The following is a 14,825-nucleotide window of genomic DNA, read 5'->3' as shown; positions in this document are numbered from 1 at the left end:
CCCAATTGTGCCTTCATAAACATAAGAACATAAATTTAAAAACCAATTAGTTGTGACATTAGTGGATAGGAACCCTAAGAAACCCTAATTTCTCATTCTTGTTAAAAACCTAATTTTGCTTTAAAGACTTAGTTTAATTCAACTAAATCGCAATCAAACCAACCAATTGAACAAACAAAAACCTCTTTACTTTCTTTTACTAAATTAAATTGTTAGGTTAGACTTAGATATTCCGACTTGTCCCTGTGGAGACGATCCCTAAATACTACTCGACAAGGTTGTACACTTGCAACCGAATTGAGCGTAAATTAGGATTTATTACTTGTGTTGTAATAATCTACATCAAATATAAAAAATAAAAAATAATATAATATAATATATATAAAATCATAATATAATATAAAAAACAAAAAATAATATAATATAATATAATAATAATATTATATTATATAATATAATAATAATATTATATTATATAATATAATAATAATATTATATTATATAATATAATAATAATATTATATTATATTATATAATAATAATATTATATTATATTATATAATATAATAATATTATATGTATATAAATCCGGACGGGTTTTATTTTCCCGTCTGGCCTTTGCTTTATTTTTTTTTTGCGTTGGGACGGGATTACACAACCTGTCCAGGTATTTTTTTTTTTTTTTTTTTTTTTAACCGTGAAGTCGTTTTAACCGATTAACTGCGGTTAATTAAGGATATAACCCGGACGGGATAATTAGACCCGTCCGGTGGGACGGGTTTACACAACCCGTTCTACTCAGTTTTCGACAAAATTCAAAAGTTATGCTGTATTTCGATATTTTTTTTTTTTTTTTTTTTATTAATAAAAAATTCGGTGATAACATTTCTAGAGCACGTGGATTTTGCTATGTACCATCCATGTGTGTTTGGATTAAAGTTAACTAGTCTACAAAACCACACTTGGTTTTAACTTGTTAATTTAAATTTGCGTTCGTGTATTTTCGTTAATTTGGTACTCGTTACTCGTACCCAAGTAAGAATTAAAATTCTGAATTCTGATAGTTTAACGGCAGTCGGCAGTCAAAAATACATCATGCAAGCATTAAACCCTCTACCACGCTCTAGAACTTGAGCTTGCAGTGCAATTGGACGGATTAGATTACCTATTGACCTTAACATTCGTACATTCATCGAAACTGTCTACTAAAACCAACGGCGCTCCTATATATAAACCGGGACACGTATCCTCTGCATTAACGTACCATTTGAGCTAATTTATGAACCGTACGATCAGAATTCGGGCCAATCCGGCTTAAGCCTATAACGCACGGGGCCCTTTAATATTAGTACAAATCTCAATCGGACGGTCCACATCTTAACTCAAAATTTGAGTTAATGCAGAGGATATGAATTCATATAAACCGAGGGCGCGAAGGCAAGCAGATAAGCATCGGGTATTCGGGTGGATCTATGATATATCCTCTTGAGGGAACCTTTGTTCTTATCTGTTGACATGCGGGAAATATCCAAAAACATCCGTACATCAAAAAATGGGCATACATGCATTAAATAACACAGTGTACCACCCTATTTAATACTCAGTGCTGATCTACTTTCCATACGTACTTTTTTATTTTTCTTCCCCCCTTTAATTATTCTAGTGAGAGCGAGAAGTCACTAGAACCTACGGAGTGCTGAGTAATGGAGGAAGCGAGCGACATGAGGGCCAAGGAAGAGGCAACAGTTGAACCAGAGGCAGCAGGAACGACGGCCGTTGAGAAGGTGTTGTTCAAAGTGGTGGTGGCGATCGATGACAGTGACATCAGCTACTACGCCTTGTCTTGGGCTATTGACTTCATTATCGCTAACCGCCGAGATGATTGCAAGCTAGTTGTGCTCCATGCGCAACACCCGATCGAAACCTTCATGTATCCCGTTGCCGGCCATGGTACGTAATTGCTCTTAATCGGGTATCTTTTTGTCTTCTTCTTTTTTTTATTTATTTTTATTTTTATAAGAGTGGATAAACCCACGGATTTCATAAAGAAATCATACTGGTTCTTACAAAGGGCGGTACCAACTACCAAGCATCTGGTACCTCAAATATAGTTACTAACAACTAAAAATATCGAAGTACTACAGTTTTTACTTTTTAGACTAATTAAGGCAGTTTACAAAAGTTAACATACAGTACAATCCATCCATCCATCAAATTACAAACATCATAATTACAAGTTTACAAGGGTAAATATTTTAACAGAACAGTTTTAACTTCATGCAGTGCACGGGCTATAGGATCAAAACTTTCTGTTAAAAACTTAAAATCATTACCTATAATTACAACAAAGGAAGACTGTTCAGAACTCATTCTATCAATTTCTGCTATCTCAGCTAAGTCTCTCTGAAAATCAGCTAAATCCTCCAGGTCTAGTCCGAACCAGGGTCTAGCTCCTGCAGGAAGCTTTCCCTTTTCTGCATTTCTGAGTCGAAAGATATTATTATCCTGCCTTTCTGAGTCAAATTTGTAACATTCAAAGGAAGAATTAGAGCATGTACAGTTGGCAATAATTTCTGGTTCAAGAAACTATGTACTCTTTGCTTTCATGATTGGGCTGTGCATGCATTTGCATCCTAATGATGTATTTCGTTTCCTGTACAACAACCAGCTGTTTATGCTCCGACCTTAGCGACGGATGCTGTCAAAAAGGCTAATGAGGAGAACTCCAAGCGCATTATGTCTAAAGCAATTAATATTTGCAAATCTAAAGAGGTAAGGGAAGGCTGTTTTTTACTTGATCAATATTAATTCCACTTGCAATGATCTCAATTAATTAATCACTTCTCTCCTTAGGTGGATGCCTTGACTGCTATTGCAGAAGGAGACCCCAAGGATGCGATATGTGAAGCAGCCGAGAAATTGCATGCTGATCTTCTCGTCGTAGGCAGCCGTGGTCTCGGCATGGTCAAGAGGTATTTGATTAATTATTATTATTCCAGCGCTTTCATTGATGAACGTTAGACTGCGTTTCATATGTTAATATTGAGTAATTAATGTAATTGGATTCTCATTTCTTTTGATGTATTTTAGGGCATTTTTGGGCAGTGTTAGCGATTACTTAACACATTATGCAAGATGTCCAGTCCTGATAGTTAAACCGCCTAAGGAAAGTCACAAATGATAGGAGGGATATGATATAATCTGCTTCAACATGTGCGACTTTGTAAATAGTCGTAGTTGCTATTAAATAAATGTAATATGATCTCATCTTATGACTTGTGCTTTATGGGATCAATGTGCTGATATGTGATATATCCAAACACTTGGGAGAGCAAATACTGAGATAAGTTGTATCTATGTTTGAGCAAGTACAGATTACCATATCTAAAAAAATAGATGCTAGAAGTTAGTTAATTGTTTATAAGTATAATGTTTTTGTTAAAAATAACAAGTTTAATGTTACAAGTTTCGGTCATATAGTCATATTTTTAATGATTATATATTAAAATATCTATTGTAGACTGTTCACTATTGGAAGGTAATTAGTTTTAAGTATTTACATCTACAAAACATTTTTTAAAAGAAACTAACTACATTCATTAGTGAATACAAGATGTGAAATTTACTTGTCCTCTCCTTGTACTGCTAAAAGCAACACGTGGCGGCCTGATTAAGATCCAACCAACTACAAACCTCTAGGAACACTACTGTTTATGGACAGTGATTGTAATGTTTGATTCGGCACTGCTAAAAGCAACACGTGGCGGCCTGATTAAGATCCAACCAACTACAAACCTCTAGGAACACTACTGTTATGCACACTGTTTATGGACAGTGATTGTAATGTTTGATTAGGCACTGCGAATTTAAAGAACTTGATTCTTAGACCATTGGATTGGATTGCGTGATTGCGTCAAGAAGCACTGTTGATATTTGGAAATCCAAAGAAGTACAATTTACTATGGAACTCGACCACTTTGTAGTGTTTTTGTAATAACTCTATTCCCTTTTATCATAGTAACAAATTAAAAGTTCAGGTTTAGTTCAGCGAGTTCAAAAATTTGTGATTTAGATATAATTCGGTATAATAAGTAAGCAGAAAAAAAAATCCAATGAAATTCCATCAATTTTTTTTTTTTTTTTGACATTTTTCTCACGAATAATACGTGACTTGCATTTTATATGTGTTTTATTCACGAATAAAATGTATTATACGTTTTTTGCGTTTTAATCGGAGTTTGATTCAGAAACGTCCAAAAAACGAATTAAACACAAATAATATGCGCCTTTTATAACAGGTTTTTGGTTGTTTTATTAAGTATATATTGGGTGTGGTAGGATTGAGCATATGGGGTAAAACCATCTAGGTTGGTACCAGTTTAACGCGGATGATGCAATTTCGCTCTCTCTTTTTCTTTTGTTTGTTTATACAATTTGAACGAACTTGTAGCTCCTTGAACGAAATGGGAGTTGCTGAAAGGCTTTCACTTTTTCAAAAAAAAAATAATAATAATAATTACGCTAACGACTGTAGCATATTTTCATGTTTTCAGAGGGGTGCACACGGATCGGATAGTGGTAAAATAATATCTGTATTTATTTTTTTTAAACGGATATAAATACGAATTGGATATTAAACAGATATAAATACGGATACGAATATAATTCGGATATTCAACCATTATGGTAAACAATATAATTTTATCATATTAAATTTGTGAAGGCATTACAAAATATTTATATAATTAACAAATTAATTAGTAACATATACTACAGAGACAGAATCCAATATACAAAAATTGCGATTCTGGCATTTTTTTTATGGATAAATTGGTTTTGAATAAATTTGTGAGATATAGTGTCAAACTTTTTTTTTTTATATAAAATGTTACTATTATGCAATTTAGTCTTTTTGACATAATATAATTACCAAGGTAATTAAGATAAATTTGCATCTCTCACCCTTTATATTCCTTTTTGTTGTACACAAGTTCCTGGAACAACCAACCAATATATCATATCAGTAAATAGTATTTGAGAGGGTTACAGAAATTCAATACCGGTTTTACATAATCACACAAAGGTATCAACAGAGAAACAGACAGCTATCCATTGGTATAGCAAGAACTTGAACTCGGTATCAGGAAAATTCTAGGGTTTTATGTTTTCAACCAAAACCAAAAATTAAATCAACCTAGAGGTCCTAAGCTTAGCTCACAAGAAACCAAATGTCAAAAGAAGCGAAATTTCAATCAATCATGATTTACAAAAAAAGTGATTTCTTACTTGGTCCTTTACAAGTTACCAAACCAAAAAAGAGAGAAAAATCAACATCAAGAAAGAACGGGAAGCTACCAGAAGCTTTTTTGAAAGAAAAAGAGCAATCCTGTCAACGAACTAAATCGCATTCTAAACCGCGATTTGGTTTACACAAAGAAAAAACCTAGCTCATTGATGAAGAAGAAAAGGAACAGTCGAATAGAGGAAGGGCGGTGAGAGAATTTAGCCAAGCAATTCGAATGACGACTAATTTATTTGATGGAAATTTCATGAAACTTTGCGAGAGAAAAGGTTTGAAACGACGGAAATTGGATTCGAGAGGAGGAAACTAATGGGTGGCAAACTTTTACCAATGCTAAACTGCCAACGGATATCCGTTTTATTAAATTTACGAATACGAGTAATTATCCATATCCGTCTCTGAAATTAAAACTGTATTCGTATCCGCAAACTATCTGTGCATTCAAACATCCTAATCCGCAAAAATCCGGATACAGATCCGAATTTTTCAGATAAAATTTGATCCGTTTACACTCCTAAGTTAGGAGTGGATCTGTGACGAATATAATCTAACATTCACATGCAGTGGGGTCACAGCGAAGATAGCTATGGAATAGAAAAAAAAAAAAAAAAAAACGAGACGATTTGGTTCTCAGTTGCAATTTTCACAAAAAATTATTTCATCCCGGACAATTTCGGCTCAGCCTCACCCGTTAATGAGGCACAGTCAAACGAGATCTGCTTGGGTCCGATGCCCATTGGATCCAAAGTGGTTCCAATGGGTTCAGTAACCATCGGATCTGCTTTAAGATTTGTGTATACGGATTTTAAAGCATACGTGAAATTACGAGCGCGAATCCTAAAGCAGATCCAACGGTTACCGAACCCATTAGAATCACTTTGGGTCCAATGGGCATCGGACCCAAGCTGCTTCCCAGTCAAACATGTACAAAAACTTGAATTTACAGGTTCTATAATAAGTAATAACAAAACCAAAGCACATAGTAGACCAATCTAATGAAACCTTCTTTCTGCCTGTAAACATTCTCTAGAAAATCAATGCATCCATCAAAGAAGGAAAAACAAAAACATGGTACTACCCTTATTCAGAGGCACCATCGGTAAAAATTCTCTCGGACATCTGAGTGGCAAGCAGAATTCAAAACGCATTTCCCTTTAATATTTGTAATAAAGTTATATACTAATACTAACCCTATCTATTTGCAAAGAAAATTTGGAGGCAGTATTACTGGAGGAATGGTAAATAACTTGAGCAATATGGAACAGGCGGAAGAGAACAAAAAGAGCCCATGAACAACGTCTACAACGAAAGCTTTAGAAACATCAACAGGCCCAACACCCTATCTACTCCTATGATATTCTTACACACACAAAAACGCAAAAACCAGCAACCATGCATATACCTCAATAACGGGTCATGTTCCTCCACTTGTCCTTCAAGTCAACCTGCGTTAATATATTTGTTATATTAAAAATATTTCATCCTTCATGATAGAAAATTTGACTTTAGTTTGAGAAAAAAAAAATATCATACTGCAGTTCGACCAGTAAATTCATCCGGGTAAGTATCCAAAATTTCCTTCCAGTTGCCTTTCCCAAACCTTGATTGCGAAATACAAAAATTATGTTAGAAATTACTAATTATATACCACCACAACAAAACAAGAGGGGCTTATTTGACCATATAGGATAAGGAATGTACCAAGCACCTTACATTAAAAAAATATAATCCGAAATTATTCTTTCACTCACTAATACAGAGAGGAGCAAGAAGAAAGAAGGAAACAATCAGGTATCTACTAACAATAAGAAGAAAACTGGGGTTATCAACTATTATCGATATACAAGGTATACAACTCTTTTATACAGCCTGCATAATAATCCCGTGTTTCATAGATGAGTGACTCGTCATGAGGTTTTAAAGGAACAATGAAATTATCTTGTCTGAAACATAGGAGGATGGGAAGTATTACCATGTAAATAATAACAGCCATACTTAAGGTCAGACAATCAGACAAGCAAGCATTAAAAGAATTCTTTTCTCAAAAAAGGATAAAAAATGGTCATACTCCTTTACGGCTTTTCTCAAGGCCTCTACCTCGTGAGGCTGCCATCTGAGCACCCGTCTTCTTTTAGGTATTTGACCTTTTTGATTTTGTATTTGCTGGGTTCTTTTACTCTGCATAACAGTCTGAGCATTCTCCATTTTGGGTGCATCATCTATCGAGTCATTCCACTTCAAATCACAAAAAGGAAGGAAAACCCTGGTTATAACATAGTCAAACTGAAAAGCATTTCACGGGAAAGATTTTCAATTTTGAAGTTTGTTTGTTTGTTTGTTTTTTAAATTAGTAGGCAAAATGCATTTTTGGATGATATTGTTGGTTGTCCCGTTTACACTGCCAAATTCAGATCTCACGCAAAATAATTCTATGAGAAAAAAAATAAAAGAAATAGAAGGTCGGTCATTAGCTCAACCAGCACCAGGCAAGACCACAACACGTTCAATATAGTACTGCTACAGTAAAGTCCACAAACCTCAAATGTATGGGCAGTTGAATTTCGATCCACAAATTTATGTACTGGCACATGACTAAAGCAATTATTCATTTTGACATTTGTGTTGTTTGCATGCGATGTAGAAGCATCATTTGCATTTCTTAGAGTCCCTTTGCCATTCTCTTTACTCCTAACTTGTTTTCTTTCATGATTCCCACAGGACTTTGTCGGGCTCTGCTGATTTTCCTCGCAAATATGGTTTCGTTTGACACCAGCAATACCATTTTTACTGGCACATGAGCTGGCACTGGTACAGGTGCCATCAGCTTGTCTAGCACCCTTTTTGGCTGGAGATGTTTCTGCTTGGTTTGCTCCTTTGTCAGACTTTTTACTTGGTGTAAAGTCACCGTCTACTTGTTTAGCACCAGGCTTGGTCGCCAATGTTTCTCTTTCATTTACTCGAGTTGAATTTTGGGTTACTACTCTGTCAGACCTTCTACTTGGGGTAAAGGTATCGTCGACTTGTTTATTGCCAGTTTCGATTGGAGATGTTTCTCTCTGAATTGCTTCAGTTTCTTTCTGAGTTGCTCCTTCGTCAGACTTTTTGCTTGGTGCCACACTTGCAACCTTTTGCTTCTCTGTCAGAAATTGTACAGTCAAACAAATAAGTTCCTAAATATTAAAATGAAGAAATTTTATCTCTTTGCTTGACTGTAATAAAGAAGAGAAAAATGAGGTTGATGTTTTCCTAAAGAGCACAGAAGAGACTGTTTATAACCTAGAAGTATAATGAAATTGAGAAAATAGGCATGAATTGCAATTTATGAGTGCACAACACAATTTATCAGTTTACTAGTATGTTATATCACAAATTTAGATTGCATTTTTTCAGGTTCATTCCAATTTTCCTTCAATGCATAGCAGGTAACAAACAATCATCTTTACAAGTTAATTACCTATTAAACATGGAGGGTTTGAAATTAGAATGCCAGTTTTAATCAATACAATAATCAATAAAATGCATGAGGCCAGATCCTCCTCATACGGTCAATATTTAAATTTAAACACCAACGAGACATAGGTATACAATTCTGCTTCCAAACCAAAACAGGCATACAATTGACAATTCCCATTTTATTAGGTCATTAACAGAAAACAGAAAAAAAAAATTAAATAACCTCTCCCCAATTCTTGGACCCTACGCAAAGGGAATGACGACTCCATGGCTCTAAGCTCTTCATCTACAAAATCTCTCAGAGCAAAAATCGCCTTGTCCCTAGCGCTCACCACACTATTGACCGGACAGTTCCTAATATTTTCTTGCTTCGCGATAATACGACGCCACGGCTCCAGCAGCTTTATAGAAAAACAGTAATTACTCAACCGAGACAGCGCAGCGGCTACCACTGGGGAGAAACCGGGAGCCGTGGAGAGATAGAAGAGATGGGAGGAGTACGCAGTGCATAGAGAAGGGGAAGGAGGGGAGGTTGGAGAAGGGAGGAGTCGCTCGAGGGTCTTGAGTGTGAGCGGAGAAAGGAGCCGGTGGGAGGCGGAGATGGAGAGGAGATGGCGGAGAAGGAGAAGGCGTTCGATGTGTTTGGGTGGCTTGGGGTTTACGGGGAATGGGAGGGAACGGATGAGATAGACTAGTAGGGGGTGAGAGACCTCGAGGTCGCGCGCAGCGGACTCCACTATCCACCAGAGTTTCTCGTCCTCCATTGATGCGTTCGAGAGACGGGTCAGTGGAAAGGATAGTCCGGGTGAACAGGTTTCCGGGGAGAGTCCGGATCCTCTTTACTCTCAGAAAATTTGTTTTTGCTCAAGGCGTTTCCTCTCTCACTTCCGTCTCGCTTATCTGGCGTGCCACGGACTCTTCTTATGTGTGCTAGTGACACTCAGTCTTTATCCATATTATACAAACAAAACACGTTGCTTGTCTTAAAATTAGTATTGGATATACCTAAATGCCAATAGAAAACCTAAACACTACTACTTACTTGATACGGATACGAATATAATTTTGAATTTTAATTAGAGGGAATTTCATGTATACAATTCAAAAATTACAAAATTAAGTATTTTTTTCTTCTAAATTTTGAAATTACATATCCCTTCTACACTTCAAAGACTCACAAATTTATTCATTTTATTATTTTTTTATATTAAAACTCATTCTAAATTTATAAAATATCCATTTTACCCTTTATTAAAAACTCAAATTTGATTTTGAAGAGTTCCTATACCGTCCGATCCGCGCACATCGTTTCAATATATGTACATGTTCGCTTCAAGATCTGCGTTGATCTAGGACGCACGAATATTAAAGCAATCCTGATCCACGCGCAACACATTAAATTTGTGCATGTTGCTTTAATATATGTGCGTGTTTGCTTCAAGATCTGTGCTGATCTAGCTAGTACGGATCTTAAAGCAGTTCGGACAAAGGAACCCTTTAGATTCAAATTTGTGTCAAATGGGCGTTTTATGCTTTTAATGAAACGATAAAATGGATATTTTATAAATTTAGAATGTGTTTTAACATAAAAAACAATAAAATGTGTTAATTTGTGAGTTTTTGAAATTTAGAGGGGGAATATGATATTTCAAAATTTAGAGGAGAAAATACCTAATTTTGAATTTTTTGAGGAGTATACATGAAATTCCCCCTAACTTTTAAGTTATCATATCTAAATAGTAGATATATTATTGTATCTGTTGTTTAGACGTAATTGAGAAACATAAATAGAACAAAAGGGTTCATAGTTGCTACCGTTGCTTGCGCGAATCCACATCGTATGCATTAACTCAAAAGAGCATCTTTTGAGTTAATAGATGTAGGCCGTCCGATTGTAAATGGAGCTTATCCGGCTTATGCTTAAAACATATGGGGTTTTCAATATTAATGCGGATTTAATTCGCATGAGTCTTGAAGCTGATCAGACGGTTTAGATGTATTAATTCAAAAAATTCCTTTTTGAGTTAATGCTGAGGGTACGAATTCTGCTTGCGCAAGGGAAGAAACAACTTCCACCACTCGTTGAAATTGAGTAACGGAAAATTTAACCATATAGTCAAGGCAATGTTTGCAAATCTTTCGCCACATTTTATTCATTACATAACACTAACAGCACAACTGCATCTTCATATACCATTACATATTTGTCCACCCAATAAAACATTTCAATGTCAACACTTCAAGCAACATAAAACAGCTAAGCTAGTAAACTCAAAACATATTGCACGTGGATGAAGAACTATAATCCTGGACCAAGCTTACCAATGCAGATCCTTAAATGTTAGTAATAAAATAAAAATGAAACATCATTTACCATGGTCGAGGTGAAAATGATATAGATAATATCCGATTTATATTTAAAAAATTAGATGTGAAAATCTAATATCTGTGTGGATAATATCCTGGACCAAGCTTACCAATGCAGATCCCTTAAATGTTAGTAATTAAAAAAAAAGAAATGAAACATCATTACCATGGATAGGGTTGAAAACAGTATGGATAATTTCCGATTTGTATTCGAAAAATTAGATGTGAATATCTAATATCTAAATATCCGTGTGAATATAAATACATATATAATTTTGTGTTTTAGTCATCAGTATTCAAATAGTATATACCATATAGTTTAATATATATTATGAAAAAAATATTTTATCCACCATTATAATTAGATAAATAAAATGGATTTTTAGTATTTTTTAATAAATATCTAATCCGATTCATATCCGTATCCGTTTAATTTAATATCTGATCTGTATCATTATCCGAAAATCGAGAAGGTATTGGTTTTTACCACTATCTGCTCCGTTTTCACCCAGGAGCCCATGGAGCTACTTACTGACAACCCAAATTTATCATAACACAAATCTCGTGGGATTAAACTACATTATCTGTTTACCCAATTAAATATTTCCAAAATTCCAGATAATGTTTTAAGCAACACTATCAAACAAAACACTAGTAACAATCTTGCATGTTGATGAAGAACTTCAAATCACGGTCCACACTCAAACAAAGCAAATCCCTTTTAATATGGATAAATGACTAAACACCACACCATAGATTCTACCTACCATCTACGGCATAATCCAAATTTATCTTAACAGAAATTGTGTGGGGCATAACTCAAAAAAATAGTTCAGACATTCACTTTAGAGTTGATTCCCAGCCGCCAAGTCTACTACAAGGATCGTAGTTGGTATAAAGTAGAAATTCATTTCCCAGCTTATTGGAATGTCGAGGCCGGAATAAGCAGGGTTGCACATTCAAAAGCTCTAATGCTCTCTCCTTCTGCACTTCTCCTGCTCCATATGTCAAACAAACAAAATTCAGCCTTTGCAAGAACAACAACTAAAAAATAAACCTAATTCAGCTCCCCATGTCCAAATAATACAAAAGAAGAAAAAAACAGGGGGAACTTCTTTGGGGGTCACTAGATATCAATTAGCGTCACAAATTAGTCACTGAAATTTAACTTGCCCTTCTAAATCTTGTGACTTCTGATTTGTGAAAGTCACTTTGTTTTTTTCTTTAAAGAAAATAACCAAGGGCTAATGTCGTTGTTGATGTCAGCAAAAAGTATGTGTAAAGCACGTCCATATCAGCACGAGAACTTCTCCAAGCTTGCAAAATATGATAATGTCATCACAAGTCAATGTTGCCTTGGTGGAGTGACTTGAGTGAAACAAATCAAATGTACAACAGCTTGAGGAGAAACTGACCAATTTGTGATGTAGGGTTAGGTTTAAGTGATCTTCAAAGAAATTTACCAAAAATAATAGAAGGAAATAAAAGAGGTCATATTCAGTAAGCTGGTGATCACGTGGATCGGACGGCTATGATTCTGTCAGTAGAGTGTAAATACTAACCCTAACCCCTAAATCGTAAATTAACGTTTAACCCCACCAGTGCGGCCAGCTTGTGGAGAAACTGACCAATTTGTGATGTAGGGTTAGGTTTAAGTGACCTTGAAAGAAATTCACCAAAAATAATAGAAGGAAATAAAAGAGGTCATATTCAGTAAGCCGGTGATCACGTGGATCGGACGGCTAAAATTCATTCAGTAGAGTGTAAATACTAACCCTAAACCCTAACCGCAAATTAACATTTAACCCCACCTGTGCGGCCAGTTATAACCTCCCAAAACAAGAACCTTTTAAGAGAATCTGTGGTTTGAAGGAAAGGAGAGGCAAAAATTAATTCAATCGGCAGCATTAGGTTGGAAAAGAGAGGCCCGGTGAAATTGCTTTTTTTGGGTTGGATCTGGCAAAAGTAGGAGCACAGGTGGAAGACGAGCCAATCCCCATCTTCTTCCCTGCTGTTCATTTAGAGGAGTAGAGCATCACTAGAGACAGGACCTACCAATTGCCAATGAGGCCCCAATCAGGTACCGCCGCCGCCCAATAAAAACCAAAAACCTAGGGTTTTAGTGTATTTTTAGGGAAAATTAGGAGAAAATAATGGGTATTTTCAAGTATTTCTCCCTACAAGTCTAATTCAAACTCGACTTTCCAGTCAAGAAATTCAATTCCAAATCATCGCTATTGATTTTTTTATTGATATCATTCAAACTCTAGATTTGGTTTCCATCAAAGACTACTTTTCATTAATATATTTTTCCTAATTCAAGTAAATAAAATCTTTAAACTACAACAGAAGTTATATTTAAATAAACGCTGTTGATCAATCTCCACAACAAAATCTTTAACCTATTACTTTTACACAGGAACAATACCTGTGAGTAAAAGTATGACGGACTGTTGAGGATTAGCTAAGAAGAAAATCGTTTTTGCCACTTTCTCCAAGCATTCCTTGCTCTGCAAAAGCATAAGTGTCAATACAAATTAACAAAAAACATTGTGATGAAGAAAGTTTCTGCAATCAAATTGAATATATAAACCAAAGAAAATAGAAGACATCATAAACATAAAGAAAGTTTTTAGTTTGTTCTCTATTTACCAAATATGGAACACTAACCAGGTATGGTGGATCCACTACAATAATTTTGTAACTGTGCTTTAATGACGAAGGAAGCTCTTCTGGCTGGTTATAGTCGTAAAATATGAAATCATCACCATATTGATCAAATCGTTTGTCAAATTCCAATATTTGAGCTGGGATGTCAGGCTCATTTTTCTGAAGAAGTTGCCCCAAAAAAGTGTAATTAATTGACAGAATTTCAGAAATCAGACTAGAAACATCTTGATGGAAGTATGCCAGTATAGTTATTATCAAGCTTTAATCAGCATAATAGTAACTTTCAACCTAACCTAGTGACTTAGTATCCCCAAGTTATCCTTGGTTAGGCTGGACTGCTGGAGCTGAAGGTGCACATGAGCAATTGGGTACAAAATTAATTTTATATTTCTTTTATGGTTTTCATTGTCTAGATCATTATCTTTGATTAGTAAAATACTCATTGATTCCACTAGTTGCTATCTTAATTCGAGGGTTAACTTCACCTAAATGTTAAACACAACAATCATTTACATAATCAAGAAGACAGTATGAAACTCTTTCAGATACAGGCAAAGAATCTGTGTTTCTAATAACACAGAGGCACACAGAATGACCTTGAGATAAGCATAAAGAGTTGGGCAAGCAATGCACGCCACGGAAGGAAGCGGAGAACCAGTGAATGAGGCGGAGAGGAAGCGAATCTCCTCCACCAGAGTCTCGGCGGTATGGCGGTCGTACCAGAACTGGCTGAGCCTCCAGTCCTCCGACACCAGCGCGACCTCCCCTTCCTCTCCGTTTTCCACCCTCTCTCTCTGCTCCGTTATGAACTCCTGCAGAGCTGCCAGTGCGTGTGCGCTTAGCGCAGGCGCATCGTCGTCGTCTTCTATTTTACTCGCCATGGAGAGTCTAGACACCGGGTCGCGAGAAAGGGTTTGACTAGTGTCTTCACTGTACTAGTGGACAAGAAAGGGCAATTATGGAAATTGTGGTCAAGTGGGCCGGGTTTGAATTCAAGCATCGAAAAGCTTGACTTGTACCCTAAACAAACGTT

At 35.7% G+C, this 14,825-nt stretch overlaps 3 protein-coding genes across 3 annotated transcripts; 1 reads left to right on the top strand and 2 right to left on the bottom strand.

Moving 5' to 3' along the window:
* Nucleotides 1-1,631: 1,631 nt before the first annotated feature.
* Nucleotides 1,632-3,355, top strand: LOC144551004 (uncharacterized). Its single transcript, XM_078298774.1, has 4 exons — nucleotides 1,632-1,950; nucleotides 2,669-2,772; nucleotides 2,854-2,972; nucleotides 3,091-3,355. The coding sequence occupies exons 1-4, from the start codon at nucleotides 1,704-1,706 to the stop codon at nucleotides 3,179-3,181; spliced, it is 561 nt and encodes a 186-aa protein (XP_078154900.1). The 5' UTR covers nucleotides 1,632-1,703; the 3' UTR covers nucleotides 3,182-3,355.
* Nucleotides 3,356-6,668: 3,313 nt separating this feature from the next.
* LOC144550999 (uncharacterized) lies at nucleotides 6,669-9,606 on the bottom strand. Its single transcript, XM_078298769.1, has 5 exons — nucleotides 8,979-9,606; nucleotides 7,840-8,438; nucleotides 7,371-7,537; nucleotides 6,836-6,902; nucleotides 6,669-6,747 (listed from the first exon to the last, which is right to left on the bottom strand). The coding sequence occupies exons 1-5, from the start codon at nucleotides 9,517-9,519 to the stop codon at nucleotides 6,706-6,708; spliced, it is 1,416 nt and encodes a 471-aa protein (XP_078154895.1). The 5' UTR covers nucleotides 9,520-9,606; the 3' UTR covers nucleotides 6,669-6,705.
* A 2,081-nt stretch (nucleotides 9,607-11,687) lies between these two features.
* Nucleotides 11,688-14,775, bottom strand: LOC144551003 (nucleic acid binding / methyltransferase). The gene is made up of 4 exons (XM_078298773.1): nucleotides 14,389-14,775; nucleotides 13,793-13,951; nucleotides 13,551-13,632; nucleotides 11,688-12,117 (listed from the first exon to the last, which is right to left on the bottom strand). Exons 1-4 carry the CDS (start codon nucleotides 14,671-14,673, stop codon nucleotides 11,963-11,965), a joined length of 681 nt encoding a protein of 226 aa, XP_078154899.1. The 5' UTR covers nucleotides 14,674-14,775; the 3' UTR covers nucleotides 11,688-11,962.
* Between the last annotated feature and the right edge of the window lie 50 nt (nucleotides 14,776-14,825).

The sequence above is a fragment of the Carex rostrata genome, chromosome 3 (assembly GCF_964058835.1).
Source record: "Carex rostrata chromosome 3, lpCarRost1.2, whole genome shotgun sequence".
Taxonomy (NCBI): Eukaryota; Viridiplantae; Streptophyta; class Magnoliopsida; order Poales; family Cyperaceae; genus Carex; species Carex rostrata.
The sequence above is the reverse complement of the archived record's forward strand: the minus strand, read 5'-3'. Positions and strand labels throughout refer to the sequence as shown.